Here is an 18,813-nt window from a genome sequence, read left to right on the forward strand (position 1 = left end):
CATTTAATGGTGATCATATTTGCTTTCATAATCAGACTAAGTAATGATAATTTAAAAGTTTTTACTAGATTAAACTATACAACATAATCTTAGAGACAGAGGTCTGTTAGAATAGTTTCATTGCATTATAAGTAGAATTTTCTTTAAGATAAACATTTTCATATCATCTAGAAATAATATTATGGAGACTTGTATGAGATTAGGCCTTTCAGTGTCATGGCTTTGAGTGGGTAGAAATATAAAGGTGCATTTGAGATCCTTTATAACTTGACTTTTTAAAATGCCATCTGAACTTCTTGTAATCATTTCACCTCTTGTACCCACAGCTCCGCAATGGGAGGAATCCTTTAGATCTCATTGCTCCAGGCTCCAGGCTAGAATGTCAAGCTTTCCGTGACTCGTTAAGCACTTGGATTGTTACTGTAGTAGAAAACATTGGGGGAAGGCTGAAGCTGCGTTATGAAGGACTTGCAAGTTCTGACAGTTTTGAGCTTTGGTTGTATTACTTGGATCCGTTTCTTCATCACGTTGGTTGGGCTGCTCAACATGGATATGAACTGCAGCCCCCATTAGGTGAAGAGTAATATAACATTTTTCTTTTAACTGTTACATTATTGTTATATTATGCTTTTATTAATGTTGATGAGACTGAAAAATGTGTTATTCTGCATATTACAAAAGCATAATAGAGATGTTTCTTTTGGTTTGCTAATTTAGCAATTTGCCACACATCTTGTTGTACCTTATGGACTCCTGCCTCAACTCATACTGAATCCTTACCAAAGTTGAAGAAAAATTCTCTAGGTAGTATTTAGATAGGTGTAGGAATAGGATAGGTCTTAGTTCAAAGTGAACTGTTGATTGGAAGAAATAACAATGATCTCAAAACTGGAGTTACTGTTTAAAGCAATTTGCACTATGTGCCTTTGTTTGGGTGTTATATGATTTTGTGGCCTACAGCAGTCCTTATGATCTTGCTGCAGGTTTAAAAAAAATTTTTTTATAAAGATTTTATTTATCTGTGAGAGAGAGCACGAGCAGGGGCAGCTGCAAAGGGAGAGGGTTAGAAGCAGACTTCCCAGTGAGCAGGAAGCTCCATGTGGGGCTCAGTCCCAGGACCTTGAGATCATGACCTGAGCCAGAGGCAGACCCTTCACCGACTGAGCCACCCAGATGCCCCGTTGCTGCGGGTATTTTCACCAGGCCTAATACCCAGGCTCTGAACAGAGGGGCAAACTACTGAAGTTAAGGTACAGGCTCTGTGAATGAAGACGGTGTAAGTGGGCTGGAGCCCTTTCTTTTCTCCATGGAAAGTGACTTTTTTTGTTTGTGTTGGATGTCTTCAGAACAGTTATAAAGTGTGTAAATTTTCCTCATTTAAAATATCCTGTCTTAAAATAAATAAATAAATAAATAAATAAATAAATAAATAAATAAATAAATAAATAAAATAAAATAAAATAAAATAAAATAAAATAAAATAAAATATCCTGTCTTGTTTTACAAAAGCCATCCGGCATCTGAAAACTGAAGCTGAGTGGCAAGAGATCTTGGCCAAAGTGAAAGAGGAGGAGGAAGAGCCATTGCCATCCTACTTATTTAAGGTAAAAACCAAATGTGATGGATCGGTTCTTCCCTTCTCACAGCAGAGTAAGGCACCTGGGGTGGCAGGGTGCACAGTAATCCCCAGGGTCAGTGAGAGTGCTGGAATGTCTGAAGGAGGAAAGAGGTTGGAAGGCTGGAGTAATGGGTGTCCTGTTTTTCTTCTAAAAAGTAGCCTAGGTCTTCTCCCAACATTTTCTTACAGCATTTGAGTCTTTTCTTTTCCACTCTTAACTCCATAGCCCTAACTCGTTATAAAATAAATTTGTTTTTCCTCCAGATGGCTTTTGTGTGCCAAATATAGAGAGTAGGAGTACTTCCTATGTTTTTGTTTCTGAATAATTTTTTCCAGGAAAGATAATATAGGATTAAATTATTTATCAGAAACTGGACAGTTCTATTTTAATTAATTAAGAGTAGTATTCAGCTATATATGAGTATAAAATTAATGTGAAAATACTATCTTTTTATTCCCTCTTGGTGTTTGCATTTCAGGACAAACAAGTGATTAGCACTCACTCATTCTCTGTAAATATGAAGTTAGAAGCTGTGGACCCCTGGTCTCCTTTTGGGATCTCTCCTGCTACAGTTGTTAAGGTAACATGGGGGCAGCTCTTCTGCTAAGAATTCCTGTCAGGGTGACTGGTTTAGAAAAGTGGTTTGAGTTTTTGGTCTTCAGGCTCTGCTAATGCAAGCTATGTTTCTCCTAAGTTGTGAGGCTAGAATGACTTCTGTGCACATTTTGTATTTATACTGTCCAGTTTTCTGTGGCCCATTCGCCTGGTCACCCCAGCCAATCAAAGCTTGGATGCCAGAGTTGTGGGGCCTGGTCTTTGGGGCAGGTCTCACTGTATACAGCTAGAGAGAGGATATATCCAGCAGGCAGGCTGCAGTGTCTCAGAAATATGGGCGCAGGTGACAGTGTCTATAAGGTTCAGGGCTCAGTGGGTGAGGGGATGTGTTGGGGGTGGGAGGCAGATGGTCTGTATCATGAGATCTGTCTAGGATTTTTCCAGCATGGAGTCCACACTCAGACTCCAGTCTTTTGGAAGGCTGACAAAAGTAAGGCTCATTCTGAGAGTAACCACAGGAGCTGGGCAGGTTGTCAGGCTTTAGGGACTCTGTTACTGGTACTGAGGCACAAGAGAAGAGATCAGTTAGGACTAGAGCAGAGGCCCACTTACCGAGTAGAGCCAGAAGACAAGTGTGTCTAGGGGAGTGGTCACTTGGATCCTGAATTTTCTGACCTGTTGAGATTTAAATTTGTTTTGCCTTAGGAGAAGATTATTCTAAGGGAGGAATTCTGAACCTGCATTGGGGTCAGAAGGCCCTTTCCGGAGTCTGAAGGGCCATGGGGAGGGAAAGAGCCAGAGCAGGTTAATAAAACCTTATTGGTATTTGAAACTAGGCTAGGATCCAAAAATCTAATATGCAAATGTGGTGAACTCCTCACTCAGTCTAAACTAAATTTTATTTGGAGCCCAAATACTTATATTTGAATGTACGTTCTGCTTCTTTCTTGCTGAGTAAAATGGGGCAATTTGTTTATCCTCTTTTTAAATCCAGTTTCCTTATCTGCAAAGTGGAGTTGAGAATGGTACCAACCTTATTGCATTGTAAGGAAAATTAAAACTAAGTTAATGCTTGAAAAGCATTTAAAGCAATGCCTGATGCATAGGTAACATTTATTGAGTACTTAGTGTTATTTATTTTTATTTTTATTATTTTTTAAAGATTTTATTTATTCATAGAGAGAGACAGAGGCAGAGACACAGGCAGAGGGAGAGGGAGAAGCAGGCTCCATGCAGGGAGCCCGACGCAGGACTCTATGCCGGGTCTCCAGGATCACACCCAGGCTGCAGGCGGCGCCAAACCGCTGTGCCACCGGGACTGCCCAGTATTTAGTGTTATTATTCATACTCACTGTAGCTATGAAGTTTTGTAACATGTTTGTCTATGTCAGGGAAATGACAGACACACATAAGTGTGTGTATACATGCATGTAAAACCATTTGTCTCTGTTGTCCAATTGTATGTGCAGGTTTTTGATGAGAAGTACTTTCTGGTAGAAATGGATGATTTGCGACCAGAGAATCATGCACAACGATGTTTTGTGTGTCATGCCGACAGTCCTGGTATTTTCCCTGTGCAGTGGAGTCTAAAGAATGGTTTACACATCAGCCCCCCTCCTGGTAGGTAGTTGTTCTGTTCTGAATTGTTCCTCAGGGTCTTCTTTTTAAGAAATGGGATTTATCAGGGCACCTGGGTGGCTCAGTTGATTAAGCGTCCAACTCTTAGTTTTGGCTCAGGTTGTGATCTCAGGATTGTGAGATCGATCCCCACATCAGGCTCTGTGTTCAGTGTAGAGTCTGCTTGATGTTCTCTCTCTCTCTGCCCCTCCTGCTTGTGCTCACTCACTCTCTATCTAAAATAAATAAATCTTAAAAAGAAAGAAAGAAAGGAAAGAAAGAAAAAGAAAAGAAAAGAAGGAAGAGGATTTATCAGATGGCATCACCTGGATCTTTTGTCTGTCTGTCTCTCCTTGTGCCCCAGCCTGTCCTTAACATTTTTGGGTCCCAAGATGAGTATAAATGAAGGCCTTGATTCCATATGTTTACATATTTGCAAATTACAAATTAAGCTAAAAAACTATTAAAGATTAAGTATGTTCTGTCCTCTTACCTTGACAAATATATCTTCATAACAGCCTGAGCTTTCATGCAGGTTCCTAGTTTGCTCTCTCCTTTGTCTGTCGTGAGGGTACAGAGGAGTGAAGGTAAAGTACACAGGGAATGTTAGGAGCTGGCATATGGGAAAAGGCCTCCGTACCAGAGCTGGGTGGTAGGAGGCAGATGACTGATTTTTAGGTTTCTGAGCATCCCCTTGGAGTGAGGCTTGTCAGACTTGGGAAGAAGGTTTATGATTAAGAGCAGGACTCAGAGAAGCTGTAGGTAGGAAAGCAACAACTCATTTTCCTGGTGTTTGCGACTTTGCAAAATATAACCTTTTTTTTTTAATTTATTTTTATTTTTTTATTTTTATTTTTTTTATTTTTTTTTATTTATTTACGATAGTCATACAGAGAGAGGCAGAGACACAGGCAGAGGGAGAAGCAGGCTCCATGCACCGGGAGCCCGACGTGGGATTCGATCCCGGGTCTCCAGGATTGCGCCCTGGGCCAAAGGCAAGCGCTAAACCGCTGCGCCACCCAGGGATCCCCCTTTTTTTTTTTTTTTAATTTATTTAGAGAGAGAGTGTATGAGCAGGGGCTGAGGGTGGGGGGACGAGGCAGAGGGTGAGAAAGAATCTCTAGTGGGCTCCATGCTCAGTGCGAAGCCCAACCTGGGGTTTTATCTCATGACTCTGAGATCATAACCTGAGCCGAAATCAAGAGTCAGATGCTTAACTGACTGAGCCACCCAGGTGCTCCTGCAAAATATAATCTTTGGTCCTTAAATATGACATTAATTGAGCTTGACTGAAATTTTTAATATTTTTAAATTTAGACTGTCTAGGCATGTCAAATGTTTTATATCAGCAATCAGATTATTTGATTGGCAGTCTATATCTTTTATTAGTAGGCTTTTGGTGAACACAGCTTCACTTTCTAAATGGTGAATGCTGGAACACTGGGCTAGAAGTACTCTGCTGTGTTAACAAGAGTCAAAAACTCAGAACCTTTTGCTGTTTATTCAGCCTTCATTCATCCAACAAACATCTATGGAATATTTGCTATGAGCTAGACATTGGGCTTGTTTGTCACCGGGGGAAAAGTGAGTAGCACAGTCTTTCAAGGAACAAATAGGGGAAAACAGTAATGTAGCCTCTCAGGTTCTCCATCAGTGAACAGAGTAAGCACACCTGCCTGGTGGTGGCGGGGTGGGGAGGGTACACACCGACAGGAGGAAGTTCTTGCTTTGCTAGAAGGCTCTGGACATTCCAAATGCTTATCTTACCTGCTCCCTTTCCATGAAAAGGAAAAACAATTATTAAAGATATTGGAGCTTTCTGCATTGTTATAGACAATTCATCTGTCTCAGTAAAGAGGAGGAGAGTAGTGGACTATGTAACTGAAAATGGCAGCTAATTTACTGTGAGGTAGAGAGGTGGAGGCGGCGGGGGAGCATGGTGCCAGTCTGAGCTGGGCAGAGGAGGGCTGACTGCAGGGGCTGTTTGGCTGTCGGGTGGTATAGTGTGGTAGCCCGCTCTGTGCCTGTGAGGTGCTTAGTTCTATGCAGGGGAGAGCTGCTCAGAAACGGTGGGGCAGTGGGGCCTCCAGGCAGACGGTGGAGCCAGGGCGTCAGGTCTCAGAGGCCTCTACCAGGGACTATGGTGGACTTAAGCAGGCAGTTAAGCTCAACTCTTTTTTCTGAGATGAATTCATGATTGAGGTTATAAGAGTATTGTGATCCTGTAGAACATGAATCTGAAAACAGCACTGAGAGCATTGTGTCAGGTGTGGCTAAGATGTGTAAGGGCATAGCTTCATGAGAGGAAAAAGATTATTTGCTGTCTCTTCCTTTAGAGCCTAACTTGGAATAGAATGGATAGTAAGACTGGATTTATTAGTACAAATCAAATCTAGTCATAAGTGTCTTAAATTCTTTCGGTAAACTTCCAGCAGCTAATCATTAAAATACTGTTGAAAATAAATGCGTAATTTGAAACTTGAAAGTTTAAAAATTTTATTCAAAGAATTTTAGTATATTGCTATGATTTGAGCAGAGTTGCTCTGTTTTATAACATGAAAAATGCTTTGGATTTATAGGTTGTTTTTCCTCCTCCCTAAAATGAACAAAGTCCTCAGATTAGCAAATGAGAAGTTGTGGGTGGACACCTGGCAGAATGGAAAAGCTGGGCAGGCATGTGTGTTGTGAATTATTGTTCTTATGTCCTTACCTAGGCTACCCGGGCCAGGACTTTGATTGGGCCGACTACCTCAAACAGTGTGGTGCTGAAGCTGCTCCCCAGAGGTGCTTCCCTCCGGTGAGAACCCCTGGTCCCCTCATCACCATGCTCTGGGGCTACCAGGGACTGCTATGCTTCCTGTCCTTCATATGGTTATTACTAAGCCCTCTCACTCAAACCAAATAAGCATCTTGTTGGATATAATAAAATGGTCCAAGGAAAAAATTCATTTACTATGGAAGTTAATTTGTTAATTTAACTGGTTTTTAAAGTTTTATCAATTTTTTTACTTAGTTGAAATCATGTTAATTTTTTTGTTTGCATTATTATATTTGGTTGTTTAAAAATATGAAAAAATGCTTAAATACTAGGTGGAAAAAATCATTAAACTTATTTAAAAATACTTCTGTGAAAATATTATATGCATTTGGTTTACAATGCCAAATAGCAGTAGAAAGCTTAAAACATAAAACAACAATTTCCTGCCCTATCCCTTTCGGTGGTCTCCCTTTCCAGGAGTACTCAATCCTCTTGTTCTCACTGTTGTTTTGATATTGTTTATACTTAAATCATTTTCAAAATAGTATGCTGCGATCTTTTGAGTCAATAATTTTAGACATGTCTATTGGTTGTATGTTATGGTAAATGAGCACTTAGCTATTTTACATACATTTCTCTGTCTAACCCACCTCTTTCTATAAGAGGCCTATTGCAATTTTGGGTTAAAATGAATTGGATATTTACACTATGATATGCATTCAGATACTATTCACAGCTGAGCACTGCATTATTTTATGATTTTTTTTATTTGTCCTCAAGTTAATAATAATTACCATGTTTTTCATGACTTCATTTTCTTTTTTTAAGATGTATTTATTTGAGAGAGAGAATGCGAATAGGGGAAGGGCACAGGAAGGAAAAAGTGAGGATCCTCAAGCAGATTCCCCATTGAGCATGGAGCCCGATGTGGGGCTCCATCTGATGACCTCGAGATCATGACCTGAGCCAAAATCAAGAGTCAGGCGCTCAACCCACTGAGCCACACAGGCGTCCCTTCATAGCTTAATTTTCTTGTTTCTATTGCTAGTTCTTCCCATATCTTCCAGTAGCTTCTATCTGTTTCCGCAAAGGCAATCACATCAGGAAATCTATGATTCCCATCCCCCCACACACACACACCTTTATGAAACTTAGAGTTTATTTGAGGGGTGGGGAGACACTAATAATATATGCTGCAGAAGTTCCCTTTCCTGACTCAGTGTGTTACTGGGTTAATTGAAAGTCATCTAAATCAGGGAATCATCTTTTGATGAACCAGTCTATTTTAACTTAAGATGTGTTAATAGGTATTCATTTGCTAATCCTTTGGTAAGGCTTTTCCTTTGTATGTGGATTGTTAACTGGTGTTCCCTTGAGTGTTAACATAGAGTTAACACATACCCTTGTATGCCTGTATACATAACATGCACTTTATCTTTCAATCCTTCTTTAGAGTTTTTAATACCACATTTTTAAATTTTCCAGAACTGTTTCTGTTCTCTGAGTATTTACTTTAAATAACGTACTACTCTTGTTTTGAAGATGTGATAGTGTTTCTTTAACTCAGGGGATGTTAATTACCCATGCCTTCTGGGAAATTTTCTTCTTGCATAAAGTCTTCTCCACTCTGTTTTGTCTACTTTGGTCCCTAGCTTCATGTTTTTAGATGTCTAGTGATGCTCGGTGGTTTGCTCATATTTAAGAATGGAGAGACTAAAAGATGAAGCTGATTGGAAGCTCTGAGGCTGGGGGGAGGGGGGCTTGTGCATCTTGAATTTCTTTTTAGGGTGGGATGTGTCTGGCAATCCATATGTTCCCATGTTTCTTCCTGGGCTTGTCATATGACCACATATTTCCAGTCTGCTTGGAGGGTAGAGGCAAGGACTGGACAGACCTCTCAGCATTCCAGGTGCATGCTGTTTGGGGCATTGTGTGTATGCCCTCAGCAGTTCCTGTGTCGTCCTGCCCAGGGATCTTCTTCTGTCTTACCTCTCTGGAGGATAAATCTTTTGTAGGAAAGGGATGGGATAGTTGCCCTGGGTGTGGAGTAGAGGAGCCAGTGGTATGACCTAAATGCTTCTTAAATGTTTTCAACAAATCTTTTCATTCTTTTTTTATGTTAAAAAAACCAAAGCACTCAGTTTTAGGGTGCTATCAGAAGGAAGAGAGAATAATCAAATACAGTTCAATTCTCCATTTTGACCCAGAAGTTGCAAATTTTTCAGTGTGTATTTTCTCTTGTTCATAAGCATTATTTATCCTGACTGCCTTTTTTATACATGGAACTAGGAACCAGACAGCTAATTGTGTGATGGAGCCCTTTATGGGAAGAGAACAAACCAACAGTGGGTGAGAGCCAGTTGGTTCAGGGCACAGAACCTTAGGTACTTTATTTTATGAAAACTCAAAGTAACCCAGTTAAGTCAGTGTTCTCAAGGTCATCTGCAGATGAAATAAACTAAGGCAAAAGAGGTTATACAACTTGAGCAGGGTCACACAGGTAGCATAATGCAAGTGTATCTGACCTCATAAACTGCTTATAATACCAAGAGAGACAGACATTTGATTTTGCTTCATTAAGAAAGAAAACAAAGCAAAATAAATTTGTAGCTTTATTTTATTTTATTTTTTTAAATTTTTTTATTTATTTATGATAGTCACAGAGAGAGAGAGAGAGAGAGAGAGAGAGAGAGAGAGAGAGGCGCAGAGACATAGGCAGAGGGAGAAGCAGGCTCCATGCACCGGGAGCCCGATGTGGGATTCGATCCCGGGTCTCCAGGATCGCGCCCCGGGCCAAAGGCAGGCGCCAAACCGCTGCGCCACCCAGGGATCCCAATTTGTAGCTTTAAAGTGTTACTTTAGGGTTAAATATTACTTAGAATAGGTCTTTCAGATGAGCACATGAGTTAATACTGAGTATGAGTTTGGATTTGATTCATTTATTTTCCAGTCCATTTCTGAGCATGAATTTAAGGAGAATATGAAGCTTGAAGCAGTGAACCCTCTTCTCCCTGAAGAAGTGTGTGTTGCCACTATTACTGCAGTGAGAGGCTCCTACCTGTGGCTCCAGCTGGAGGGTAAGTGCTGTACCCCTAAGAAGCCTTCCTGTGGCCGCTGCTCTATCCTGTCTGCTTATCCCTATGATGTGGCTTGTTAGACTTCATCAACTAGCTAAATAGGGGTCTTGCTAAGACACTTGTAATTTGTAATGCAAGATTCTTAGCTAAAAATTTATCTTCCTGTCCTTGACTTTCAAATTTTAGGAAATGAATGTAAATAAAAAGCCTTTACTGCAGTCTCCTGTTTTTTGAAGAGGAAGTATAAGTCAAATGGCATCTATTTTGATGTGACCAGAATATATGAGCAAGAACATTAACACATGGTTCATTTAAGAGAGAATATTTTGTTTGCCCCCCCAACCAATAGAACCAAAATGTATGTAAAATAGAAAAGATGTAATAAAAGTAATGTTCAATGATTGGACAGATTTATGGATAGAAAGCATTTTGTGAGCACTCAGCACTGCAGTTACTGAATATGGCCTGGGTTTCTTTTTTATTTGGCTACCAAACAGACTAGGTACCTGCTCTTTCCAGTTTGTAGAATTGGCATTTAATTCAGATGTCAAGGACCATATTTTACACAATCCCTGCTGAGCAACATCACATCCTGAGTTAAATTCACTGGTCTACCTTCTGGCTTGTTCCCAAATACCAGAACTAATATCTCATTGAGAAGAACTGTCACTGTTGCCTTTTGTTTTCTAGTTAGTTCATGAAATTGACTATATTTGTCAGCCATCTAAATAATACTACTGGAAGTTCCAGTTGTTTATTTGCAGTTCTGTAACTAGGGATCACCCTGTATACCTACTACCCATTTTCTTTTTTTTTTTTTTTAAGATTTTATTTATTTGAGAGAGAAAGAGCATGATGAAGGAAGAGGGTAGAGGGAAGGGGGGAGGGAGAGAGACAATCTCTTAAGCAGATTCCCCGCTGAGCCTGGAGCCTGACCCCACAACTCTGAGATCATGACCTGAACTAAAACCAAGAGTCAAATGCTTACCTGATTGAGCCACCCAGGTGCCCCCATTTTCGTTTATGTACAGGTATGCGTAGGGAATAGTTTACTTTTATTTCCTTGATGTTTGCCATATCTGAAAAAATATGACTTACATGTGAAAGGAACTTGCTCAAGAGATTTTGTGTCTGCATTATTGCAATGATAGAATACTGTCTCAGAAGGAGTCTGTGAAGAAGGCTGTTTAACTGTCTAAAACTTTTTTTAAATCTAAACAGGTTCAAAGAAGCCCATACCTGAATGTATTGTGAGTGTGGAATCCATGGATATATTTCCTTTGGGCTGGTGTGAAACCAACGGCCATCCCCTCAGTGCCCCTCGTCGAGCACGAGGTAGCTGTCTGTTTTCGGGCCAAGGGGCTGATCCTTAAATAATCTGTTGAGTGGTTACTACCAATTAGGATGAATCTGGACATTTCAGAGAAAAACAAAGTGGTGTTCTGATTGTTCCTACATAGCAAATCACTTACTGCCTCAAGTGTGGCTTATATTAATAATTTCTGTGGGTCAGGAATCTGGGTGCTCTAGATTCAGGAGCCCTCAGGAGCCTGCAGGCAAGGTGTCAGCCAGACTTAGCCATCTTAAGGCCCGAGGCGGGAGGATCTGCCACCATGTGTACTCATGATGGTTTACAAGATTCATTCCCTTGTGGCTTTTGGCCGGGGGGCCTCAGTTTCTTGCTGGCTGTTGGTGGGAGGCTTCCCTCAATTTCTTGCCATGTGGGCCTCTTTATAGGGAGCCCCCAACATGGCAGTTGGCTTCCATCAGAGTCAACCAGGAAGAGATTAGGAGAGTTTGAAGAAGGTGGAAGCTAGAGGGTTGTTGTAACCTAACCTTAAAAGTGTCATCCCACTCTACTCTCCCTTTTTAAAACAGCTTTACTGAAATATCATATAACATAAAATTTGATCTTATAATTCAGTTGTTTTTAGTGTGTTCTAGGAGTTGTGCAAATTTCACCAAACTGCATTTGAAAACATTTGCATTGTCTCAAAAAGAAACCCTGTACCCCTTGGCAGTCGCCTCTTCACCTTCTCCAGCCCCAGACAACTACTTCTCTACTTTTTTCCTACTATGTAGATTTGCCTGTTCTTGACATCTCCTATGGATTCATGCAATATGTGGTCTTTTGTGACTGTAATGTTTTCACAGTTCATCCATGTGCTGGTGTATATCAGTACTTTGTTCCTGTATATTTTTAGTGCTATCACATTGTAGTGATAGGCCACATTTTCCTTATCCGCGTATCAGTTGATGAACATTTGGGTTGTTTCCGTTCCTTAATGGTTATGAATAATGCTGCTGTGAACATTGTCTGCAGGTTTTTATGTGGACTTATGTTTTCATTCCTCGAGTATAACCATGTTGAATACATTGAGGAACTGTTAAACCATTTTCCACAGTAGTTGCACCATCTTACATCCCCACCAGCAGTGTATGAGGATTCCATTTTCTTTACATTCTCCCCAACACTTGTTTTTTTGTTGGTTTGCTTGTTTCTGGGTTTGTTGTTATTTGTTGGGAAGTTTTTTGTTTCTTTTTTATAATAACCATACTGGTGGGTATAGGATGGTCTCTTACTATGATCCTGATTTGCATTTTCCTAATCATTAGCTATGTTGAGCACCTTTTCATATGCCTACTGGATGTTGGTATATTTTCTTTAGAGAAATGTTTATTCAAGTGTTTTACACATTTCTTTAATTGGGTACTTTTTAATTTTATTGTTGAATTGAAGGATTTTGTTATATATTCTAGATATTAATCCCTTCCTTATCAGATATATGATTTCCAAATATTTCCTCCCATTCTTTGGGTTGCCTTTTCTCTTTCTTGATAGTGTCCTTTGATGCAGAGAAGTTTTAAATCTTGATGTAGTCCAATTTATTTTTTCTTTTGTTGCCTTTGCTTTTGGTGTCATAACTAAGAAATGGTTGTTAAATCTGATGTCATGAAGATTTTTCCTTATATTGTCTTCTAAGAGTTTTATAGTTTTAACCTTTATGTTTAGGTCTCTTTCTTTTTCTTTTTAAAGATTTTATTTATTTGAAAGAGCAAGAATGAGAAGAGAGAATGAGGGAGAGAGGCAAGGGGGAGGAGCAGAGGGAGAGGGAGAAGTAGGGTCCCCACTGAGCGGGGAGCCTACTATGGGTCTCAGTCCCAGGACACTGGGATCATGACCTGAGCTGAAGGCAAACACTTAACTGACTGGGCCACCCAGGTGCCCCTTTAGATCTTCTTTTTTAAAACTCTCTCTCTCTTTTTTTTTTTTTCCCTTAGAAAGAGTAGGGGAGGGGCAAAGGAAAGGGATAGAAAGAATCTTAAGCAAGCTTCTCACCTAGCACAAAGCTCAACATAGGGCTTTATCTCATGACCCTGAGATCATGACCTGAGCCAAAACTAAGAGTTAGACGCTTAACCTACTGAGCCACCCAGGCACCTCTATGTTTAGGTCTTTGATCTATTTGGAGTTAATTTTTGTATGTGGTATAAGGTAAGAGTCCAACTTAATTTAATGTGAGTAGTCTGTTTTCCCCAGTACTATTTGTTGAAAAGGCTGTACCTGCCCCATTGAATGGTCCTAGCATCCTTGCCAGAATCAGTTTTTCTTTTGAATATCTTTTCCTGCTTAGAAAATATTCATAGAAATTGACAGAGATAAGAGCCTTGAAATTATTTTTGATCATTGTGTAAAGATTCCTCCTACCCAGAAAATGTCCCTCAGTCTAGATATTCAGACATATCAGCACTTAATTCCTAATACTTACTAGTTAAATATATACATGCCTAGGTTTTAAATATGCTAATATTATCTTAGTACATATATAGCTTTTCTTTTATTTTTCTTAACATTTGTAGTTTTATTTTCTTCTTTCAGTACACAAACAGAGGAAAATTGCAGTGGTTCAACCAGAAAAACAGTAAGTAATATACTAGTATGTTTGAACAGTTGACATTTGAAAGTTAGAATATCTAGGAAAAAAAATCAGTATTTCAGAGAGTATATCTCATATGTTATCTTCTCAGGTGGAAGCATAATTCTTTAATTCAGCTTTTGATAGGTTACATACTTTTCCTTATAGCATATGTATTTTCTGAAATGGCTTTATATAGAAAGCATAAAACCTTCTTAAGATGTTCCCCTAGTTGAGTTTTCTTTGGCTTTGAGAGCCTGAAAACATTTGAATAAGAGAGGAAATAGAATTTCTGTGCTGTTATTTATTAAGGAAGAGCAAAACTTTAAATTAGAGTATATGATTTTTTATAGTGAAAAAAACTTGAGGTGAAAGACAGCAGCTCTAAAAGAAAAGGTGCACTCAAAGGGGTGCCTTTGTGTTCCATTCGGAAACCCTTTGTAGCACACCTTCATACATAGCTTTTGAGAAGCAGTTAATTAGTGGTGCCTTATAAATACATGTACATGTGTGTTTCTAAACACTGGGTTTTCAATTCTGTATTAGTTTGCACAAGCTGCCATAACAAAATACCACTGACTGGGTGGCTCAAACAACAGAAATTTATTTTCTCCCAGTTCTACAGGCTGGGAAGTCTGAGATCAAAGTACCAGCCCAATTTGGTTTCTGGCCGGGCTCTCTTCCTGCACACTGTCAGCTTCTGCATCCTCACATGGTGGGACCAGCTGGAAGGGAGAGCCAACACTCCTAGATCAGAGCCATACCTTTATTTACCTCATAAGAGCTCTGTCTCCAGATGTAGTCATGGTGGAGTTCAATGAATGAATTTTAAGGTGACACAATTCAGTCTATAGCAAATTCTGTGTAAGTTATGGCTGCTTCTCAGGCTGTGTAATAAAACTGACAGCAGAAGTAGAAAGAGAGGCCACAAAATTCAGTCCCAGGTAGAAAAGTGAGATAGCAATACCAAAAATGTGGTCTTGGATTTCTCCTTGACTTTATTGTCAAGATGGATTCAAAGTTTTAGAAAGTGTTCTGAAAAAATAAAAAAGCCTGTTTTAGTGTTCTAAAAATTAGCCTATTTCATTTATTGCTGCATAGAGAATAATTCTCTGATTTTTAAAACATAATATGTCTTTAATTTTGAAACCAATAGAAGAAGAAAACAGACCCTTATAAGAGATATTTTTGTTCTTAGACTATTGAAAAAGATGAAAACCTTACTTATGGTTTGAGAGTCCCAGAAGGAATTCTATAATTTGTTGCTCACATGAATGAAAGTAAGCTGATTTGAATATGAAGTATTACAGCGCTGTCTACAGACTGTCTGTTGGCTCATTAAACAATGTACATAGTTTTAAAAACAATTGTTTAAAAAAAAGTATGATCAGGGAAGCACCTTCTGTTACACAGTTTGCAATCTGCCACATTTGCTTTCTTCTTAGATTTGAAGGAAACTAACCTTCACATTTTACTGACCTTGAGGATTATCTCACTATTTTGTTGTGTTATCTTGACCCAGAATACCATCCTCCAGGACTGTCCATGAGGGCCTGAAGAATCAGGAGCTGAACTCCACAGACTCAGGTATAAATAAGTATATACAGTTCTCTTTATAGAAAAGAGAACCTTTAGTTTCTTGTAATGGACTATATCTTAAACAATACATTTGATTTATAGGATGTGGCTTCACAGGATGGTTTCTTAATTTGACTTTAAAGACTTATAATTGTCTAAGTTGTATGTAGTTTAATAAGTATCTCTCGGATAATATTTCTGTCCATTTATTCTCTACTGATCACTTGTTGGGTGCTGAGGGCTCTGGAGATCAATATTCTCATCCCTGAGTTTAGATGAAGAGCCAGGGACTTTCTATGCAGTGCACTTTCCTAAGCTGGGTGGTTGAGAGGTGGATGTTTATTGTTCTTTGAATATTTTATGTGATGTATACACATTGTGTGTATATATTTCACAATTAAAAAAATAAAGCACTGGAAAAACAGATTGTCACAGAGGCAATGCCTGATAAATGAAGCAAGAATCATAGCTGGAGGCCAAAGCCTTTTGTCAGGAAGTCTCCCTGGAATTGCTCTTCGCTCTATTTTTGCTGGTTGTATGCTTAGCATGTTGGCTATGTGTATTCTAGCTCAGATGATGCATTTATATGTCATTTAGTAAATGCCTAGAAAAGAAAAGAAATCAAAGCTCGGAGAGGCCACATAGCTTTATAAGTAGATGGGTCAAAAATGTAACTCAAGTTCAAAACTCAAATTCTTGTCTTTTCCAATCACTGCCTTCCCATGATGTCACTTACAGGTGGAGGATCACGGCCTTTTCAAAACAGTAATTACCTTTATTATAATAACCAATTTTTTAAAAGATTATTTATTTATTTATTCATGAGAGACACACACACACACAGAGGCAGAGACACAGGCAGAGAGAGAAGCAGGCTCCATGCAGGGAGCCCGATGCGGGACTTCATCCCGGTTCTCCAGGATCACGCCCTGGGCCGAAGGTGGCGCTAAACTGCTGAGCCACCAGGGCTGCCCTGTAATAACCAATTTACTATACTTGTTTACTTCTGTCCTTATAGCTCTCTAGAACTTTTCCCTGTATTTAATAGGCATGATGATAGTGGCACCATTGTTCTATTCATGATATCAAAGGGAAGGTATTTAAACTCTCTCTATTCAATAAATGACTGGCATATAACTGCTAAGAAGTTCCTTTCTATTTCTTGTTTTCTAGGAACCTTGTTCATAAACATATGTTCACCCTGACAAAATAATTTTCCTTAGCATTGGATGATCATATGATTTTTCTATCTAAGTTTATTAATGTGGTGAATTTCAGCGATAGATTTTTTTTTCCAGTGTTGAATCATCCTTACATTGCTAGGATAACTCTCACTTGACCATAATGGTATCTTTTGAGTACCCAGCAGAATAGCATTATTAGTAAATACCTTTTTAAAAATTTCTTGTTTTTTTAAATTGAGATATAATTGACATAAAACATTATATTAGTTTCAGGTGTACACCATAGTGATTTGATATTTATATATGTTGCAAAATGATCACTAGTAAATCTGGTTAACATCTAACACCACATAGTTATAAATTTGTTTTCTTGTGATGAGAACTTTTATGATCTACTAGCAGTGTTCAGAAGCACAATATATTAGTAGTATTACTACACTCAGCATGCTGCACATTACATCACCAGGACTTATTTTGTAGCTGGAGGTTTATACCTTTTGACTACCTTCACCCATTTTGCCCACTACTGTACCCCTGCCTCTGGCAACTACCAGCCTGTTTTCTGTATCTGTGAATTGGAGTCTTTTTGTTGTTGTTTTTTAAATCTCACGTATAAGTGAGATCATATGATATTTGTCTTTCTCTCTCTGATTTATTTCACTTAGTAAATGAACTCAGGGTCCCTTCAGTGGTGTCACAAATAACAGTATTTATTTATTTTTTAAATGGCTGAGTAATATTCCATCCTTTATCTATTCATCTATCCATGGACACTTAGGTTGCTTCTATGTCTTGACTATTATAAGTACTGCTGCAATGAACATGGCAGGGGGTAGGTGCAGATACCTTTTCAGGTTAGTATATTTATTTCCTTCAGATAAATTCCACCTGAAGTGGAATTACTAGATAACAAGATAGTTCGTTTTTTTTTAACTTTTTGAGGAACCTCCATACTGTTTTCCATAGTGGCTGCACTAGTTTACATTCTAATGGTGTACCAGTGTTCTCTTTTCTCCACCTCTTCATCAACACTTGTTATTGCTTGTCTTTTTTATAATAGCCATTCTAACAGGTGTGAGGTGATAATCTCATTGTGGTTTTGATTTGGTATCAAAAGGTAAGGTAAATATAAAAAATAAGGCAACTCTAATTTTGATGTATTATTCGCTATTCTAATACTGACTAAAACTATAGAATTAAGACACTAATATTTTCCAAGTGATCTCAGCCATGTTCTTTGTGATTTTTGTTTTGTCATAGTTCTGGTTACCTTGGAAACAGTCTGAGAGTGTACTTGCATGCAGGAATTTCACTGGGAAGTGCTTTTTGGGAACAGCTGCGGGGGGCGGGGGTGGCAGTAAAGAAGCAGGATTGGGCAGAGGGAGAAGTTGAGTTGCAGTGCTCTTTGTGACAGAAATTTCTTCTGGTCCACAAGAGAGCCTTTTAGCTGGTGTGGCTACTCAGAATCATCCCTAATGGAGGTACAGTGTGTACTCCCTCTTTGGTCAGTTATTGGAAGTAGGCTGCTGCTCCCTGCCTACTCACAAAGGGTGGGATCATGGGCAAGGTGTCTCTCTTTTAGTGAGAGGGTAGGCTGAGGCTAACTCCAGGATAACTTACAGTTGAGAGCCTTAAACTGCTAATTCTGCCAGTAGGAGGGAGCATACTGGACCTTAATCCTGAAGAGGGGGATCTGGGTGGCAGAGTTCAAATGGAGAAGTGGTGGCAGACATGCTGTCCTCCCTCTGTGCTGAGACTGCATTCTTAGTTCCAGACTGAACATTCTGTGCTTCAGAATCCTATCAGCAGTGGGCAGTGTACACATTCCTTTTCCCAAAACAGTGTCCATCAGTAGGATTTCTCTCTGCTTTATATGGAAAGGAAGATGCTTTAGTGTCTTTGAATTTCATATATTTATGAGTGGAATTGCCAACTATAATGAAGGAATAAAAAACCATTACATTGAAGTATAGCTTTCACACAGAAAAATAGTTGAAGAGAGGGGTCTCTGTGCCCACTTTTACCCCATGGTACTTAAAGAACTTAGAGATGTATTCATAGCATACTTTCAGCCTTCTGAGGAATCCCAGACACAGGAGGGTGCCTACTTCATAGAGCACTATCAGCATGTTAGTTTGGTGGTTCTAAGGGGATAAACTGTAGTTCTGGAAAATATTTACCCTCACTGCCTAGAAACATTCCGGAATAGATTATTGAATAATTGACCATCAAGAATCATCTTGGGTTCTCATGGGATGCCTGGGCACTCAGTCAATTAAACGTCGACTCTTGATTTCAGCTCAGGTCATGATATCAGGGTTTTGAGATCAAGCCCCATGTGGGGCTCCACATTGAGTGGGGAAACTGCTTAAGATTCTCTTTCCCTCTTCCTCTGCCCTCCCCTGACTCGTGTATACGTGCAAACTCTTTCTAAAAAAAAAAAAAAAAAAAAAAAAAAAAAAAAAAATCATGGTTTTTTTTTTAATTTATTTTTTTAATAGTTGTTTT

The 18,813-nt window shown here is 39.1% G+C and overlaps 1 protein-coding gene across 6 annotated transcripts in view; it reads left to right on the forward strand.

Moving 5' to 3' along the window:
* The window catches only part of SFMBT1 (Scm like with four mbt domains 1), a 119,605-nt gene that overhangs the window by 91,650 nt on the left and 9,142 nt on the right, over positions 1-18,813 (forward strand). For all 6 annotated transcript variants that reach the window (XM_055342904.1, XM_055342909.1, XM_055342905.1 and 3 more), the window contains 9 exons: positions 327-573; positions 1,510-1,604; positions 2,098-2,199; positions 3,644-3,794; positions 6,506-6,588; positions 9,500-9,626; positions 10,848-10,961; positions 13,507-13,549; positions 15,066-15,130. In XM_055342904.1, the coding sequence (XP_055198879.1) occupies positions 327-573; positions 1,510-1,604; positions 2,098-2,199; positions 3,644-3,794; positions 6,506-6,588; positions 9,500-9,626; positions 10,848-10,961; positions 13,507-13,549; positions 15,066-15,130 (1,027 nt within the window). The remainder of the gene's footprint in view (positions 1-326; positions 574-1,509; positions 1,605-2,097; positions 2,200-3,643; positions 3,795-6,505; positions 6,589-9,499; positions 9,627-10,847; positions 10,962-13,506; positions 13,550-15,065; positions 15,131-18,813) is intronic.

This window comes from Nyctereutes procyonoides, unplaced genomic scaffold (genome assembly GCF_905146905.1).
Source record: "Nyctereutes procyonoides isolate TBG_1078 unplaced genomic scaffold, NYPRO_anot_genome, whole genome shotgun sequence".
Taxonomy (NCBI): domain Eukaryota; kingdom Metazoa; phylum Chordata; class Mammalia; order Carnivora; family Canidae; genus Nyctereutes; species Nyctereutes procyonoides.